This window comes from Pygocentrus nattereri, chromosome 21, assembly GCF_015220715.1.
Source record: "Pygocentrus nattereri isolate fPygNat1 chromosome 21, fPygNat1.pri, whole genome shotgun sequence".
NCBI lineage: Eukaryota > Metazoa > Chordata > Actinopteri > Characiformes > Serrasalmidae > Pygocentrus > Pygocentrus nattereri.
The window spans coordinates 27,102,406-27,118,535 of record NC_051231.1 but is presented as its reverse complement, the minus strand read 5'-3'; the positions used below and the strand labels follow the sequence as shown (position 1 = coordinate 27,118,535).

Below are 16,130 nucleotides of genomic sequence, written 5' to 3'. Positions count from 1 at the left end.
CATGTCCTAGTCATGTTTTTAAATTATCATGTACTGTCCATAATTATTGTCTTAAATAAAACATAAACAGTTAACTCCTTTAGATCAAGTTAAGTTGTTGCAATGAAAATAAATAGTCATATGGACAAATTAGATTTAAAAAAATAGCTTGGAAGAAAATCAGAATTTTATATATATATATATATATATATATATATATATATATATATATATATATATATATATATATATATATATATATATATATAAGAGCTCCCTCAGTAAAACCTGGTTCAAGATAATTCAAAAACCAATTAGGCACCTTTATTCTTTATTTGAAAAAAATTCACAAAGATGGAAATAAAAATATGGTCTACTTTGAAATTATTGTTGTGCCATGTTTCTCTCTGATGCAAGAGGAAAACTACTGCTTTATTTATTTTATCTCTTTTTATTATTTTGCCAATTCTTATGATCTTAGAGAGTTTATTCAACAGCAGATTCTTTCAGATGTGCTTGTTTAGTGAGTGTCTACCGTAAGTCTTATTGAGCTTGGTCAGCCTCAGTGCAGTGATTAGGCTATCTGTATAAATAAGGAGGGAAAGAGTAAGAGAGAGGAAAACCAAGGGAAGATGGGGAGAGATAAATAAAGTGAAGAGGGACAGAGGGAAGACATAAAGACACTGAAAAGATGTGGAGGCCCCTTGGCTGAGAGTGTCCTCTAAAGTGGACAATCCATTTCTTTTACTCCGAAGCGCCATTTACTCAATAGCAGCAAAAGCCACAGTGATATGAATAAGTCAATTTGTTTAACAGCTTTTAACATTGACCTACTAAAGCTCACAGCCTGCAGAGCATTCACAATGGAGTCCACCCATTAACATTCATCAACTTTGATCAGGTCCAGAACCAAAACACACACATTAGCATTGCATGAGTTGGACGATAAGTGACATTGTATATGCATGTAAATCTACAAATGTAGTCATGATATGAGCACTTATTTAACATATTATATACAGTAGTTGGTTTCTGGTGAATTATTTTATATGTGATAGCAATCATCTATTGAAATTTTATGAGCATGTTTTTCTCCTCAGTCCAAATCAGTCAAGATTTGCGGTCTGATATTTGCTTCTTTATTAGATTTACACTAGAGCTACAAGGCTAATGAAGCTAAGACGTAATGGAGGCTCATGTATACTGATTAGCATCATGCAAACTACATTTCTAAATCATCGCACACTTCTTCGAACTCAAATCTCGAGTAGTCCTTATGTGGTTTCTAACATTGTATGATCTACTGCTATCTACAAGACCACTTAGAAGCCTGAGTTTTCACTTTGGTCCATTTTTATTGATAACAGAATGTCATACAGTGTTCTGATGCACTTTTCTTAACAAATCAGCACAAATTGAGGCTAGTGTGTGATGATTTAAGCATGCAGTTAGCACAATGTTATGCTTCCATTGCTTGTTAGCTAGATCAGCCTTGCAGCTCCACAGTCTAAAAGGATTTGTTTGGCAAAAAAGAAAAACTAACACACAATTTTCCACACTACCCAGATGAAGTCAATCAGTCAAGATGTGTTTTGGTGTTCATATTTGCGTCTTTAGTTTAGTGCTGGAGCTATGAGGTTAACATTGTTAACAAACACAAGAAGTCAATAGACACCCAAATAATTTTCGTTAATACATCCCTAGAACTTCTCTCAACATCCACATCCAGATCTTTATTCAGTAGAAAACTGTGTAAATTGTTTTAATAACCATCAAAAAGGTGCTGCAAAGAGTTCTTTGAGTAATGTTGCTAAAGAACGATGTTTGAAAATACAGTATAAAAGAGTGTGAAGAACCATTTGAAGGTCAAAATATAAGGATTCTATCCTAATATAAGGATTCTAGGATTGTTTTTAGAAACTTTACATTATGTAAAGATCTTTACACTTTGAAAAAGGTTGTTTGCACACATGTCATTTACAAGATTGGATCTCTTAAAAACTATCCATTGAATGGATGGGAACCAAAAGTGGTGCTTCTACGACATGTTCTCAAGCAACCCTTTTTTGGCACCTTTATTTTTGTGCAGAGTGCAGTGCAAAATTAAAGAAGCAAACTTTGGACAGCAACCATGCTAATGCACTACACTGTGGAAGGAGAAATTTGTTTAGATTTGATTTGGTGTGTGGCCTAAAAGTTGCTGATTGACAGGAGTTTGGCTGTGCAGTCTGTGGAAACCTACAGCCTTCGTATTTTGAGTTCATTGCTGCAAGCATCCCAACAGCTGTAACGAAAACAATGCTGATTTTGCACAAAAATATGCAGAGAAACAACATTAGAAGCTCTGTACATATCAAACAATAGGAGCTGTACTCAGAAAAGTATACAGAGTGAGGCGACAAAGTCTGGACATTGTATGTTTTTTGGGTCGTATCCCCTATTAATTGCTCATCCATTAGGGTGTAGTTATGGTCCGGCCTGGTCCGGTCTGGTCCGGTCCAGGTCAGGCAGGGTGCCCAACCTTCTGAGGTCATTGCCAGGCCGTCCCAGGAGAGGAAAGCTGTGTTTACAGGAAATGCAGCACAGGGGCGTGTGGAGACAGGGTCAGCGGGATGGGGTGGAGCAGGCAATACCAAACCCCCAGACTCCCTTGCGGCCCTCCACAACAAGGCAAGGCGTGGTAAGGTCAGGAAAAACCTGCCCACTGCAAAGATGTTGTTGTTGTCATGGTTCCCAGCTCTCCCAGTGTTTAAAGCTTTTATTACATTGCGTTAGAGACAGTGGAAATTGGAATAATATTGGTGGGGTCTTAAATGTGCCAGCAATCTACAACCACACTGATCCTGAACAGTTATTGTTAAAAGTGAGGTGTTATTAGTATGAATGATTTCTTATTCATAACGCATTAAAACAAGTGAGGAAATTCTGTTGAAAGTTCTAAATCTGAAATTGGGCACTTTATGAGCTTCTAACTCTATGTGTTTACAGAATAATGCAGATGCCTTATCTTATCTAGTGTGGCTTAGAAATGAATCATATTACAGAGGCAGGTGAATGTAGTGTTAGACATCTTTACCAAGGAATTGGGTTAATTGGTGTGGTGTAGAGGTCATCAACTAGTGGTCCAGACCTGACACAGTCTTTCGGCAGACTGAACTGTAACAAATCTGTAACAAAGTTGATTAATATATTTCAATGACTCAATTTTCCTAAACTAGAATGGCTTCTGCAGTGGTCTTCTTGCAGCATGTGATTTATGTAAATTTATTAGCTCATCAGAACAGAGGCTAGATATAGAGATATCAGAGATGTCAGAAAAAAATGTAACATGCACCCATAGAATTTTAATTTGATTGACTTTATCTAGTCTATATAGTGACACGACAACACAGCTTGTTTAAAAAAAAGGGAAAATTTGTTTTTAATAAAGAATAAAAGCCGAGAACTTTGTATTTTTCTCCCCATTTTAAAAGCTGTTTTAAAACTGATGTGTCTCATCTGTTCAGAGTCCAGGGCACGAAGGTGCCAAAGTTGGCACCAAAGTCAATAATGGAAGTTTCTTATTCAGTGTTAAGTCATCTGAGAAACTAAACACTGTATTATGAGGGAAGGGAGTGGCTCATGTCACACTTGCACTTCATGGACCCTCCATGTCATAAAAAACAGAGAATGATGTTCAGTCTAACTGACACATTGACATTCTCAACCATTCTCAAACAGAATACAACATATGCCACTCTTCCACTCCCTCATTTAATATTTCTTCCCTGTCAGACTACACTACCCTGTCTGACTACACTACCCTGTCAGACTACCCTGTCAGACTACACTACCCTGTCTGACTACACTACCCTGCCAGACTACACTACCCTGTCAGACTACCCTCTCAGACTACACTACCCTGTCAGACTACACTACACTGTCAGACTGCTCTGCCCTGTCAGACTACATTACACTGCCAGACTACACTACCCTGTCAGACTACCCTGTCAGACTACACTACCCTGTCAGACTACACTACACTGTCAGACTACACTACCCTGTCAGACTACCCTGTCAGACTACCCTGTCAGACTACACTACCCTGTCTGACTACACTACACTGTCAGACTACACTACCCTGTCAGACTACCCTGTCAGACTACACTACCCTGTCAGACTACACTACACTGTCAGACTACACTACCCTGTCAGACTACCCTGTCAGACTACCCTGTCAGACTACACTACCCTGTCAGACTACACTACACTGTCAGACTACACTACCCTGTCAGACTACCCTGTCAGACTACACTACACTGTCAGACTACACTACCCTGTCAGACTACCCTGTCAGACTACACTACCCTGTCAGACTACACTACACTGTCAGACTGCTCTACCCTGTCAGACTACATTACACTGTCAGACTACACTACCCTGTCAGACTGCCCTGTCAGACTACACTACCCTGTCAGACTGCCCTGTCAGACTACACTACCCTGTCAGACTGCCCTGTCAGACTACACTACCCTGTCAGACTACACTACACTGTCAGACTGCTCTACCCTGTCAGACTACCCTGTCAGACTACCCTACCCTGTCAGACTACACTACACTGTCAGACTACACTACCCTGTCAGACTACCCTGTCAGACTACACTACCCTGTCAGACTACACTACACTGTCAGACTGCTCTACCCTGTCAGACTACCCTCTCAGACTACACTACACTGTCAGACTACACTACCCTGTCAGACTACCCTGTCAGACTACACTACACTGTCAGACTACACTACCCTGTCAGACTACCCTGTCAGACTACACTACCCTGTCAGACTACACTACACTGTCAGACTGCTCTACCCTGTCAGACTACATTACACTGTCAGACTACACTACCCTGTCAGACTGCCCTGTCAGACTACACTACCCTGTCAGACTGCCCTGTCAGACTACACTACCCTGTCAGACTGCCCTGTCAGACTACACTACCCTGTCAGACTACACTACCCTGTCAGACTACACTACACTGTCAGACTGCTCTACCCTGTCAGACTGCCCTGTCAGACTACACTACACTGTCAGACTGCTCTGCCCTGTCAGACTACATTACACTGTCAGACTACACTACCCTGTCAGACTACACTACCCATCTACCTGTTAAAATTGTAATCCGTAACATATTCCAAGGGATTACTATATCAAAGTAATATAACTTCACTACTTTCCATCACTTTTTAGATCACTTGTTTTCTTAAAGTCATATAATTAAATAATGAATCAAATTTATTACAAATTTCCACAAGATGTCTTTAACATTCACAAAAAAAAACTAATTTACACAGCTTTCTACTAACCTCAGGTGTAACGCTAAACCTCCTGCTTACCTCAGGTGTAGTGCTAAACCTCCTGCTCAGGTCAATCTACTAAGATATGTTTGGTGTTCACATTTTGCTTCTTTAGCGCTGGAGCTACAAGGCAAACATATATCAATAGTTATCCAAATCCTTTTCATAAATACACAAAACCTGTCAACCCACATCCAGGTCTTCATAAAGGTTAAGACTTGTCTATGTGGTTTAGGGCATAGTATGACTCACTTTGAACGATAAAAATGAACAAAACCTCACCGTGTGACTGACCACTGCGGAACAATTTAGGCAACAATATTTTTATAGTCCACAAAGTCATACTCTGTCCTAAAGCAAATCTGCATGACCTTAATGAAGACATGCATGCTCTTTTTTGGGAATGGGGAAAAGTTTTGTGGATGAGAAGACTCATTTAACACAAGGCAAAACGGAAAGTGCAGTTTTATGAAACTAAATGATACATTATAGGTGACATGCTTGTCTGCCCAATCTATGCGCATGGATACAATTTTAAAAAGAAAAAAAAAACTTTCCTGTGTTGTTTATACAATGAAAACAAAACAAACAAACAAAAAAGCAAATGACACAATGTCTTCAGGTAACAATCATATCCTCATAAGAAGTGTGTATTTATTTTCACAGCACAAAAGAGCATGATGAGGTTCATCCTTCGGTTTGTGAGCTGAAACTTTGAATATGGAGTACTTAAGCTTCTTTTGGAAATGCTAGAAATGTACACCATACATGACGAAGCACAACTAATTCTTTTGACGTTTCTTACAAGTTGCTGAAACACAACTGTACAGTCAGCTTTGTTGTTTCTATACCAACCACAGAGACAACAGAGATTGGTGGAGTGAGTTCATGTCAATAATCAAACAATATCAAAAATATTCATGCTTGGTGTGCTAGAATGTTTGAAAGTAATCCTGCTTGTACTCACACTATTTTTTATAGTGTATAGAATGCAGTTACATTATTGTTGCATCCTGATTATGTAACTCTGCTATATATTCCATTACTACCCAACTATGTTGCCATGCAATGTAACATTTATTTGGGCTTTAACACCTTTTCACAGTAGTTGTAAATTTTAGCTTATTGTGGAGGTCCCTTGTTCAGCCTTGAATGTTAATATTTTTAATTCAATTATGTTATTAAAAATATCAGACAAGTCAATTTGATCCCACTAGGAGGCCTGTAAAAAGGGATTCATAACTTGCCACATTAATATAAAATTCAATGGATATGTGTGGAGCATATATTTAGTAGGGGTGGGCAATATAAGGATATTTTATCAATACTGTGATAAATGATGTCACAATATCTTTTTCTGAGATATTGTGGATATCGTCAGCATTTAAATAGAACTGATTAACTACATGTTTCATTATAAAATTAGCATAATTAGGAATGTTTAACTGGATTTGGTGCAGCACAGTTTGCAAAACATTAAATAAAAATCATTGTAGTTGTAGGTTTATTACTTATTTAGTATTAGTAGTATTATTACTATATTTTATATGTGGTACTACAGGTTCTATTTTGGCTTTTCCAACTCATTAAATCTCAGAGAAACAAAATACGTGATGCATATTGTGTATTGTAAAAATGTCTGGAAGCATCATAGCGTAATAATTTTGCCATATTGCCCACCCTTAATATCAAGTACTTTACAAAGGCTTCCAATGTGGCCCAACCAATCAAACTGTTTAAAGTTAACAAAGTAATTACAGCCATATTTTCTTATTTAATTAAAATAGAAACAGAGAAAATCAAATATTTCAAGAAAAGACAAGGCATGTCCAAATTATGTAAATCTGACATACATAGTGACATACTGTACCTATTTTTCCAAGCCTAAAAGCCCTTTAGAGCCCTCCTCACCAATCTCCTCCAGCCCCACCCACATTCAAATTTCCTGTCTTATGTTAAATGAAGTCTGGTAATGAAGCTATTCCAGTGACAGTTATCTCCTGTAATTGCACCGTTGCACAGTGAAAACCGCGGCCTGTTTCTAATGTATATTTTAACACTCAAAGTTTAAATCAATTGAACTACATATTATGGAGCTCTACAAAGGCAGCAGACAGAGGGAAAGAGTGCATATAGGGTGGAGTGCTGGAAACCATTGTGTTGTGGCAGTAATTTTGAGCTGTAAATTTAGCTCCTGGGTGTTTTAAAGCATGGTGCTTAGAGAAGAAGCACTTTGCTCCATAATTGCCTTTCTTAATGATGATGTTAAGAGCAGAGGAGATGAAGAGAGATTATGTAGAATGAGGGTGTTTAATGTATATTAAAAGAGAGTGATTTGTGTTGGTGTTTAGAGATGTTTGACAGGAAATGGCAATGAAGAAATATTGAATGTTTTGATTTAGGATCTTTTAGAGTTGGCCTTATTTGCCATGCCCAGTTTACTGTTAAAGGGAGGGGGGGGCTGGAGCTAGGATGGAGAACTGGAGGAAGAACTAGAGCTAGGAGATGGAGAGAGAGAGACAATGAAGTAAGAGAGTAAGAGAAAGTGAGACAGTAAGAGCACAAGAAAGAGAGACTGAAAAGAAAAACGAGTGAACTGGAGCAACGATAGATACAGACAGAAGGAGAATGTGTGTGAGAGAGTGATGTGGAACAAGAGAGAGAAAGAACTGTAGCAAGAATGGAGAGAGAGAATTGGAGGACAGAGAGTGAAAGAAAGAAAGAAAGAAAGAAAGAAAGAAAGAAAGAAAGAAAGAAAGAAAGAAAGAAACAAACAAACAAACAAACAAACAAACAAACAAAGAAATACAAAGTGAGGAGTGAGATAGAGTGAACTGAAGCAGGGAGAGAGATAATTGGAGCAAGGAGAGAGAAAAAAAGAAAGAAAGTGATAGAAATGCAAAGTGAGAGGGAGTGAGATAAGGGAGAGAGTGAAATGAAGCCAAGGGAGAAAAACAAAAATGAGAAAGAAGAAAATGAGAAAAATAAGAGGTTGAACTGGCACACGGAGAGAGGAGAGAGACAGAGTTGGAGAGACAGACCTGGAACAAGGGAAAAAGAGAGAGTTCCCTTTCCTCCTTCTTTCTGGAGAGAAGCTGAGCATTTAAATCCTAATCCTTGTGCTAATGTGATTTAGTTATGAGGCATCTAAATGAACTTCTTAATATTTCTCATTCATCTGCAAATGAGTAATTAGTGCTGTACACTTCAGCAGTGAGTGCATGTGGTGTGCGCAGCTCATGGGAGAGCACAGTGACCTTGTGAAGGATGAGACTGAGGAACAGCTGGACACCTCTATGACCTCCACACTAGACAGGAGATGAGTCTCAAATATAAACACAGACTTGTTTTCATACAGTGTCAGGATGTAGAGGACTGCGTATGTCCCATATGTATTGTATACAGTATCCCACAAAAGTGAATACACCCCTCACATTTCTGCAGATATTTTATTATATCTTTTCATGGGACAACACTATAGAAATGAAACTTGTATATAACTTAAAGAAGGCAGTGTGCAGCTTGTATAGCAGTACAAATTTACTGTCCTCTGAAAATAACTCAACACACAGCCATTAATGTCTAAATAGCTGCCAGCACAAGTGAGTACACCTCACGACAAAATTGTGCTCAACTTGTCAATATTTTGTGTGACCACCATTAATATCTAGCACTGCCTTCACCCTCTTGGGCATGGAATTCACCAGAGCTGCACAGGTTGATACTGGAATCCTCTTCCACTCCTCCATGATGACATCACAGAGCTGGTGGATGTTAGACACTGTGTGCTCCTAATCCTTCTGCTTGAGGATGCCCCACATGTGCTCAATTGGGTTTAGGTCTGGAGACATACTTGGCCAGTCCATCACCTTTACCTTCAGCAAGGCAGTTTTGGGGTCGTTATTGTGTTGGAAAAACTGTTTCCGAAGGGAGGGGATCATGCTCTGCTTCAGAATGTCACAGTACATGTTGGAATTCATGTTTCCCTCAATGAACCGCAGTTTCCCAGTGCCAGCACCATGCTTGACCGTAGGCAAGAGACAATTGTCTTGGTACTCCTCACCAGGGCGCCACCACACATGCTGGACACCATCTGAGCCAAACAATTTGATCTTGGTCTCATCAGACCTGAGGACATGGTTCCAATATTCCATGTTCTTGGACTGCTTGTCTTCAGGAAACTGTTTGCGGGCTACAGAAGATGCTTCCTTCTGGGACGATGGCTATGCAGACCGAATGTGTGGCATAAGGTCTGAGCACTGATAGGCCGACCCCCCTCCCACTTCTTCAACCTCTGCAGCAAAGCTGGCAGCACTCATGTGTCTATTTTTTAAGCCAACCTCTGGATATGATGCTGAGCACATGGACTCAACTTCTTTGATTAACAATGGTGAGGCCTGTTCAGATTGGAATCTGTCGTGGAAAATGACCTTGGCCACCATGCTATAGCTCAGTTTCAGGGTGTTAGCAACCTTCTTATAGGCCATCTTTGTGGAGAGCAACAATTCTATTTCTCACATCCTCAGAAAGTTCATTGCCACGAAGTTCCATGTCGAATATACAGTGGCCGGGAAGGGGCATATTGCACCCAAAACATCAGATTTAACAGCCCTGCTCCTCATTCATACCTGGAACCTTGTAACCTTGTCAACCTCCTCCTCCCACCATCACTCGCGTCACTCAGGATACCCCGGGCTTTAGGCTCCGCCCTCTCCACACTTGTGGCTCTTTCCCTGACATCCTCGCCGAGGTTCGTCACCACTGGGTGTTTGGGCCCTGTCTTCTTGCTGGCTCTCGCGACCTTCATCGTCAGGGCCCAGGGGATGGGCGCGTGCCACACCAAGTTTCATTTCTATAGTGTTGTCCCATGAAAATATATAATAAAATACTTGCAGAAATGTAAGGGGTGTTCTCACTTTTATAAGATACTGTATATGTACTGTAAGTGTTGTTATGTAATAATAACATGTCCCATACATATTACTATTATATGTAGATACTTACATATATAACACATCCCATATGTATTATTGTTATATGTAGATATTTACATATATAACACATCCCATATATATTATTGTTATATGTAGATATTTACATATATAACACATCCCATATGTATTATTGTTAAATGTAGATACTTACATATATAACATCTTTTTAGCCCTGTTTTAATTTTTTTTCAGGACTTTTTTGTCTTGAAAATACATGAAAACAAACATGCACTCTCTTTCTGACCTGCTCACTGACCTCAGAGGTGTGGTAAAATCATTAACAGCCTTCTGACACAAGAAGAGAATTTCCTCATGTATGATGGATCTGTGTACAGTACATGTTTCAGTGAGTGAGTATGAGGGTGTGTACGGTCTGTTCATGTACATGTTTGTGCACAAAGTGTTCTCATATGCTTCCTCTGTCTGTGTGTGTGTGTGTGTGTGTGTGTGTGTGTGTGTGTGTGTGTGTGTGTGTGTGTGTGAAAGTCACATGATTTCAAATTCATAGCATTGAATGTTAGGTTTCAAACAGATTATTTTCACTATGAATAATGAGCATGAATTGAAGGAAACACTTTGCATGCGTCTTTTTGCATTTGTTAAACTAGACATGTTTATCAGAAGAAATCATGGTCATCATGATTTATCTTCAGAAACACAGCTCACACGTCATCCTTTTGGTAGTGAAGCACATTGATTTGCACTCAGATACACTGGATTTGGTGTGTTGTTAACAGAACAGATATTTTTGACAATATGCTCAACTATAAGAGTTTTGAACACTAATACTGCATTGGCTACAACCTTTAATGGGCTTTGAATGTACATGACTCCAATATGCGCATCAGTTGCATTTGAAAATGAGTGAATTCAGATTCTTTAGGGTGAACCCATTGCTGGCTCACAAGGATGCAACATGCTTGATCTCCATAGAAAACCTTTGCCAATAGAATGGGATGCTCTGGAGTGGCCATAACTGAACCTAAGGTCACCATATACAATTCCAGTGATGGCTAGAGGGGTATAATGCCTCCAGCATTTTGCTGGGGAGCACTGGAATGTTTTGGAGTGGTATCAGTGATCCAGAACTAATCATCTAGCATCAGTACCTGACCTCGCTAATGCTCTTGAAGGCTGAATGCAAGTAAATCCTTACAGCAGTGTTCCAACAACTAGTGTAAAGCCTCCCATGAAAAGGATTTTACTGCAGCAGATGACCTCTCTCCTCTTACTGTGCTGTGTTGTCCAAAATGTTCTCATATTTCTCTTAGTTCTGTTAGCAATTATAATACTGTTTAAACAATCTGATGCAATTAACAACAAATATGCACCTTTTTACTTACTGAACACTGCAGATCAAGCTGACGCGAAAAGGTCTGATATATTTGAATGATAAAAATTCAAAAACATTTTTTTTCTGTGCACTTTTTATTGTGTTGAGCTGGGCTTAATAAAGATTTTTGATTATTTATCTTCATTTTATCTTTATTTTTTATTCATTTATCTTTAATCCATTGGATTCCAATTTTCATCAAAGTAAGCGCACTGCCCTTAGCTGATCAGTACTTCAGAACAATACTGGCTGGAAAAAATGCTCTTCACCAATCAGTTGGTTAAGACCCACACTATAACACTGCTTTAAAATAACTGACCACGGAAATTTTAAGTAAACAGTAAAAGCAAATAACTTATTTTAAAGAACAAAGTATGTAACTTGACCAGAGATGCATAACTTTTGCCTGTGGTTGAGCAATAAAAGAAGTTATAATGGCTATAATATTTTCCCATTACTAGCCTGGTAAGTTTATTAATGCTGTAGGAGTTTTGATTATTTTTCATGTGGTGTGCAGTCATTATAAAGCAGTGTGTTACTTCTGTTTAGCAACAGAAATACCTACTGATTGTATAAAGAGCAGTATTGTTCTGCAGTGCTGAGTGGCTTAAGGCAGTGCAGCTTAGACATCAGCTTCAAGCTTTTGTACATATGATTTGTAAACCCTCCATCCAGCTTCATATATAAATATATATATCAAAATGAAAATGTAGTTAGTAGAAAAAATGAAAAATAGTCATTACTACATTAATATATTTCAGTATGGCTATTTCTTCTTTTTCACTTCTGGTGACCAGTAGGGTTATCATATGAGACGAAACTCCCCTGACCAGCATACATTAACTTATAACCTTCTTTTCTTCTCCATTTTAGAGGCACAAGGTGTCAGTATGACAGCAACAATACATTTCATGCATGTCATTGAATTGCCTCTTTGTAAATTCCCTGCATATGGACTCCTTGGGGCTGCATATGTCTCGCTTCTGTGGTGCCAAGTGCCAACCACATGACTGTAGAGTTCACTTTCATCCCCAGACGCCAATGTCTTCACAATCTGGCCTCAGCCATGCGTGTTACTACTGTAAGCAGCCGAAGGGCTGAAGAGAGGAAATTATTCACAACAGGGCTTGTCCAAATGAACAGAGGGAATACTCTTCCCCTCAGTTGGACCTTGTAGAGCTGCCTAATATAAAACGTCCTCTTCGGAGCCCCTGTGCTTGGGTGTGTTTTCATTGTAGAGGGACAGAGAGGGTACCCAGGTCCGTAATAAGGTTGCCGGATGGTGGTCTGGTCTCTAAGCAGTTGGAGTGAGACGCTATTTGGTCGATTAGCTTAGCGAGCAGCTGGGGTTGTAACAGTTTTGTCTCTATCTAGTAGTCTTTTAACATTGTCAGAGAGAGGTGAGGCAGCGGAGTGTACGTGTGATATGATGGCAACTGACTGGAATTACACATTTCAGTTGGTTGAAATTGAGCCTTGAGCCCAAGACTCTAGCCCAGAATTTGGGGCATGTGTGTTATTAACCTATCCAGGCTCCACCCACAAATGTGTTCTTTCATGGCAACTGTTGCTAGGTTGGTTTAGAATTATAGAACACTTGCAAGTCTCTCCTTCAGCCAAAAGAATGTAGGTGTATTGATTCACTGCCTAATTACAGGGGGTCACTGGGTTGAATTAAATTAGTGATTTTACTGATATAGCTGATCAATTTGACCGATCTATAACTTGTTTTGGTCAACAAAAAGGGTTAAAATAATTTTATTTACATGATACACTGATCAGCCATGACATTAAGACCACCCGCTTGTATCTATACTTATTGTCCATTTTATTAGCTCAACTTACCGTTTAGGAGCAGTTTGTAGTTCTACAATGACAGACTAGTCCATAAGTTTCTCTGCATACTTTGTTAGCCCCCTTTAATCCTGTTCTTTAATGGTCAAGACACCCACAGGACCACCACAGAGCAGGCATTATTTGGGTAGTGGATCATTCTCAGCACTGCAGTGACACTGATGTGTTGGTGGTGTTGCACCGGTATGAGTGGATGAGACACAGCAGTGCTGCTGAAGTTTTTAAACACTGTGTCCACTCTCACTGTGTAAAGTTAGAGGCAGTAGCTCATTTGTTGCTGTAGTTTGTACTGGCCATCCTCTAGCCCTTTATCAGTGGTCATGGTGCGCTGCCCACAGGACGCTGTATAGTTTTGGTTTTTGGACTATTCTCAGTCCAGCAATGACATTGAGTCCAGTTTTTTTACACTTACACCTTGACCTACCAATACTCTTCATCAACAAACACCATATAAGTGTGTGTTACCTCTCAGACTGAAAAAAAGACAGTCAGGAAGCTGGGGTGCCAGATAATAGTAAAGATTTTACAGTTATTTAAATTCTTAGAAATCAACTGTAATTCAACAGTAAACTATTAAAATAAACTCAAATGTTTGTGAAATCAAATCATATGTGAATTTATATGTTATTTCTGTAATTATCAAAGGAGTGTCAAAACACAGTACATGAAGGGCTTGTTTTTAACTGTAACATTTTACAGTACTTGTCATATTTTTACAGTTGATCTAAATGTGCATCTCTCTCTCAGTGCCTACACAGAGCCGTTCCCAATGTGTCCTGCTCCTGCATCTCTCTCTGCTGAAGAAGACCATGGGCGCACATCTGAGGAAGAGGAGGGCTGTGGTGATCACAGCTACGATAAACAGGTCTGTGATATCAGAAGGGAAAATCTCTAATCAGCCAGGTTCTTTCTTTAGATTAAACCACTTCTGAGGTTAGCAAGAAATCGAAATGTATGGCTGCTATGTAGTTTGCATATGTGCATAAAAGCCATTAGGCCATTAGGTCTTTTCACTTTGGATGCACCTTATGCTACTGTAAAGCTAAGGCACTCCAAAACCAGCCTAAATAAGCACCATGATGAAAGCCCAAACATTTGTTTGTGTGCTATAACTGTGTGTAGCTGTAGTCTTCAGAATGTTCTCCTGCACTCATACCGTCAGTCCATGTGTATATAGGAGAGGTGTAAGAGGGGTTATGGTAATTTGAATTTGATGGAAAGTTATTGTGGCATGTACAGTTCCATTTAGCAGAAAGAAAAAGCTTTTAGTTCTTGTCATTTCTTGACATCAAAACAAACAGAACCTCTCCAACCACCTAAAAATTCTTACTCCAATCTCATTCCAACCACCTGAAGAATCTCACTCCAGTTTCACTCCAACTACCTCAAAATTCTTACTCCAATCTCATTCCAACGACCTGAAAAATCTCACTCCAGTCTCAGTGCAACCACCTGAAAATCTCACTCCAGTTTCACTCCAACTACCTAAAAAACACCCTTATCTCACTCCAAAATCTCACTCCAGTCTCACTCCAACCACTTGAAAATCTCACTCCAGTCTCACTCCAACTGCTTTAAAAATCTCAGTCCAGTATCACTCCAACCACTGAAAAAATCTCACTCCAGCCTCACTCCAACAACCTGAAAAAACTCACTCCATCTGAAAATCCCATGCCAATCTTACCACAGCCACCTGAAAAAAACTCATTCTAGTCCCACTCCATAAATCTCACTCCAGTTTCAATCCAACCACCTGAAAATTCTTATTCCAACCTCACTCCAATCACCTGAAAAATATCACTCTTGTCTCACTCCAACCACTTGAAAATATTCTCTCTCATCTCACTACAAAATCTCACTCCAGTCTCACTCCAACCACCTGAAAATTCTTACTCCAATCTCATTCCAACCACCTGATAAACCTCACTACCTAAAAATTCTTACTCCAGTCTCACTCCAACCACTTGAAAATCTCACTCCAGTTTCACTCCAACTGCTTAAAAATCTCACTCCAGTATCACTTCAACCACTGAAAAATCTCACTCCATCTGAAAATCTTACTCCAATCTTACTTCAGCCACCTGAAAAAAACTCATCCTAGTCCCACTCTGAAAATCTCACTCCAGTTTCACTCCAACCACCTGAAAATTCTTATGCCAACCTCACCCCAATCACCTAAAAAAACATTACTCTGGTCTCACTCTAACCACCTGAAAATATTCACTCTCATCTCACTCCAAAATCTCACTCCAGTCTCACTTCAACAACCTGAAAAAACTCACTCCATCTGAAAATCTTACTCCAATCTTACTCCAGCCACCTGAAAAAACTCATTCTAGTCCCACGCTGAAAATCTCACTCCAGTTTCACTCCAACCATGTGAAAATTCTTACTCCAACCTCAACCCAATCACCCGAAAAACATCACTCTGGTCTCACTCTAACCACCTAAATATTCACTGTCATCTCACTCCAACCCTTAAAACTCTCACTGCAGTGTCACTCCAGCCACCTGAACATCTCACTCCAGTCTCACTCTAACCACCTGAAAATCTCACTCCAGTCACCTCACCAAAGCTGGTAACTCTATATGTGATAACTATCTAATCAATTGTAATGTGCATAGAAGTAAATGTAAAT

The 16,130-nt window shown here is 39.4% G+C and overlaps 1 protein-coding gene across 3 annotated transcripts in view; it reads left to right on the top strand.

The window, feature by feature from the left end:
• fgd5a (FYVE, RhoGEF and PH domain containing 5a) overlaps positions 1-16,130 on the top strand; it is a 71,790-nt gene that overhangs the window by 11,695 nt on the left and 43,965 nt on the right. For all 3 annotated transcript variants that reach the window (XM_017711894.2, XM_017711903.2, XM_017711884.2), the window contains exon 3: positions 14,239-14,356. In XM_017711894.2, the coding sequence (XP_017567383.1) occupies positions 14,239-14,356 (118 nt within the window). The remainder of the gene's footprint in view (positions 1-14,238; positions 14,357-16,130) is intronic.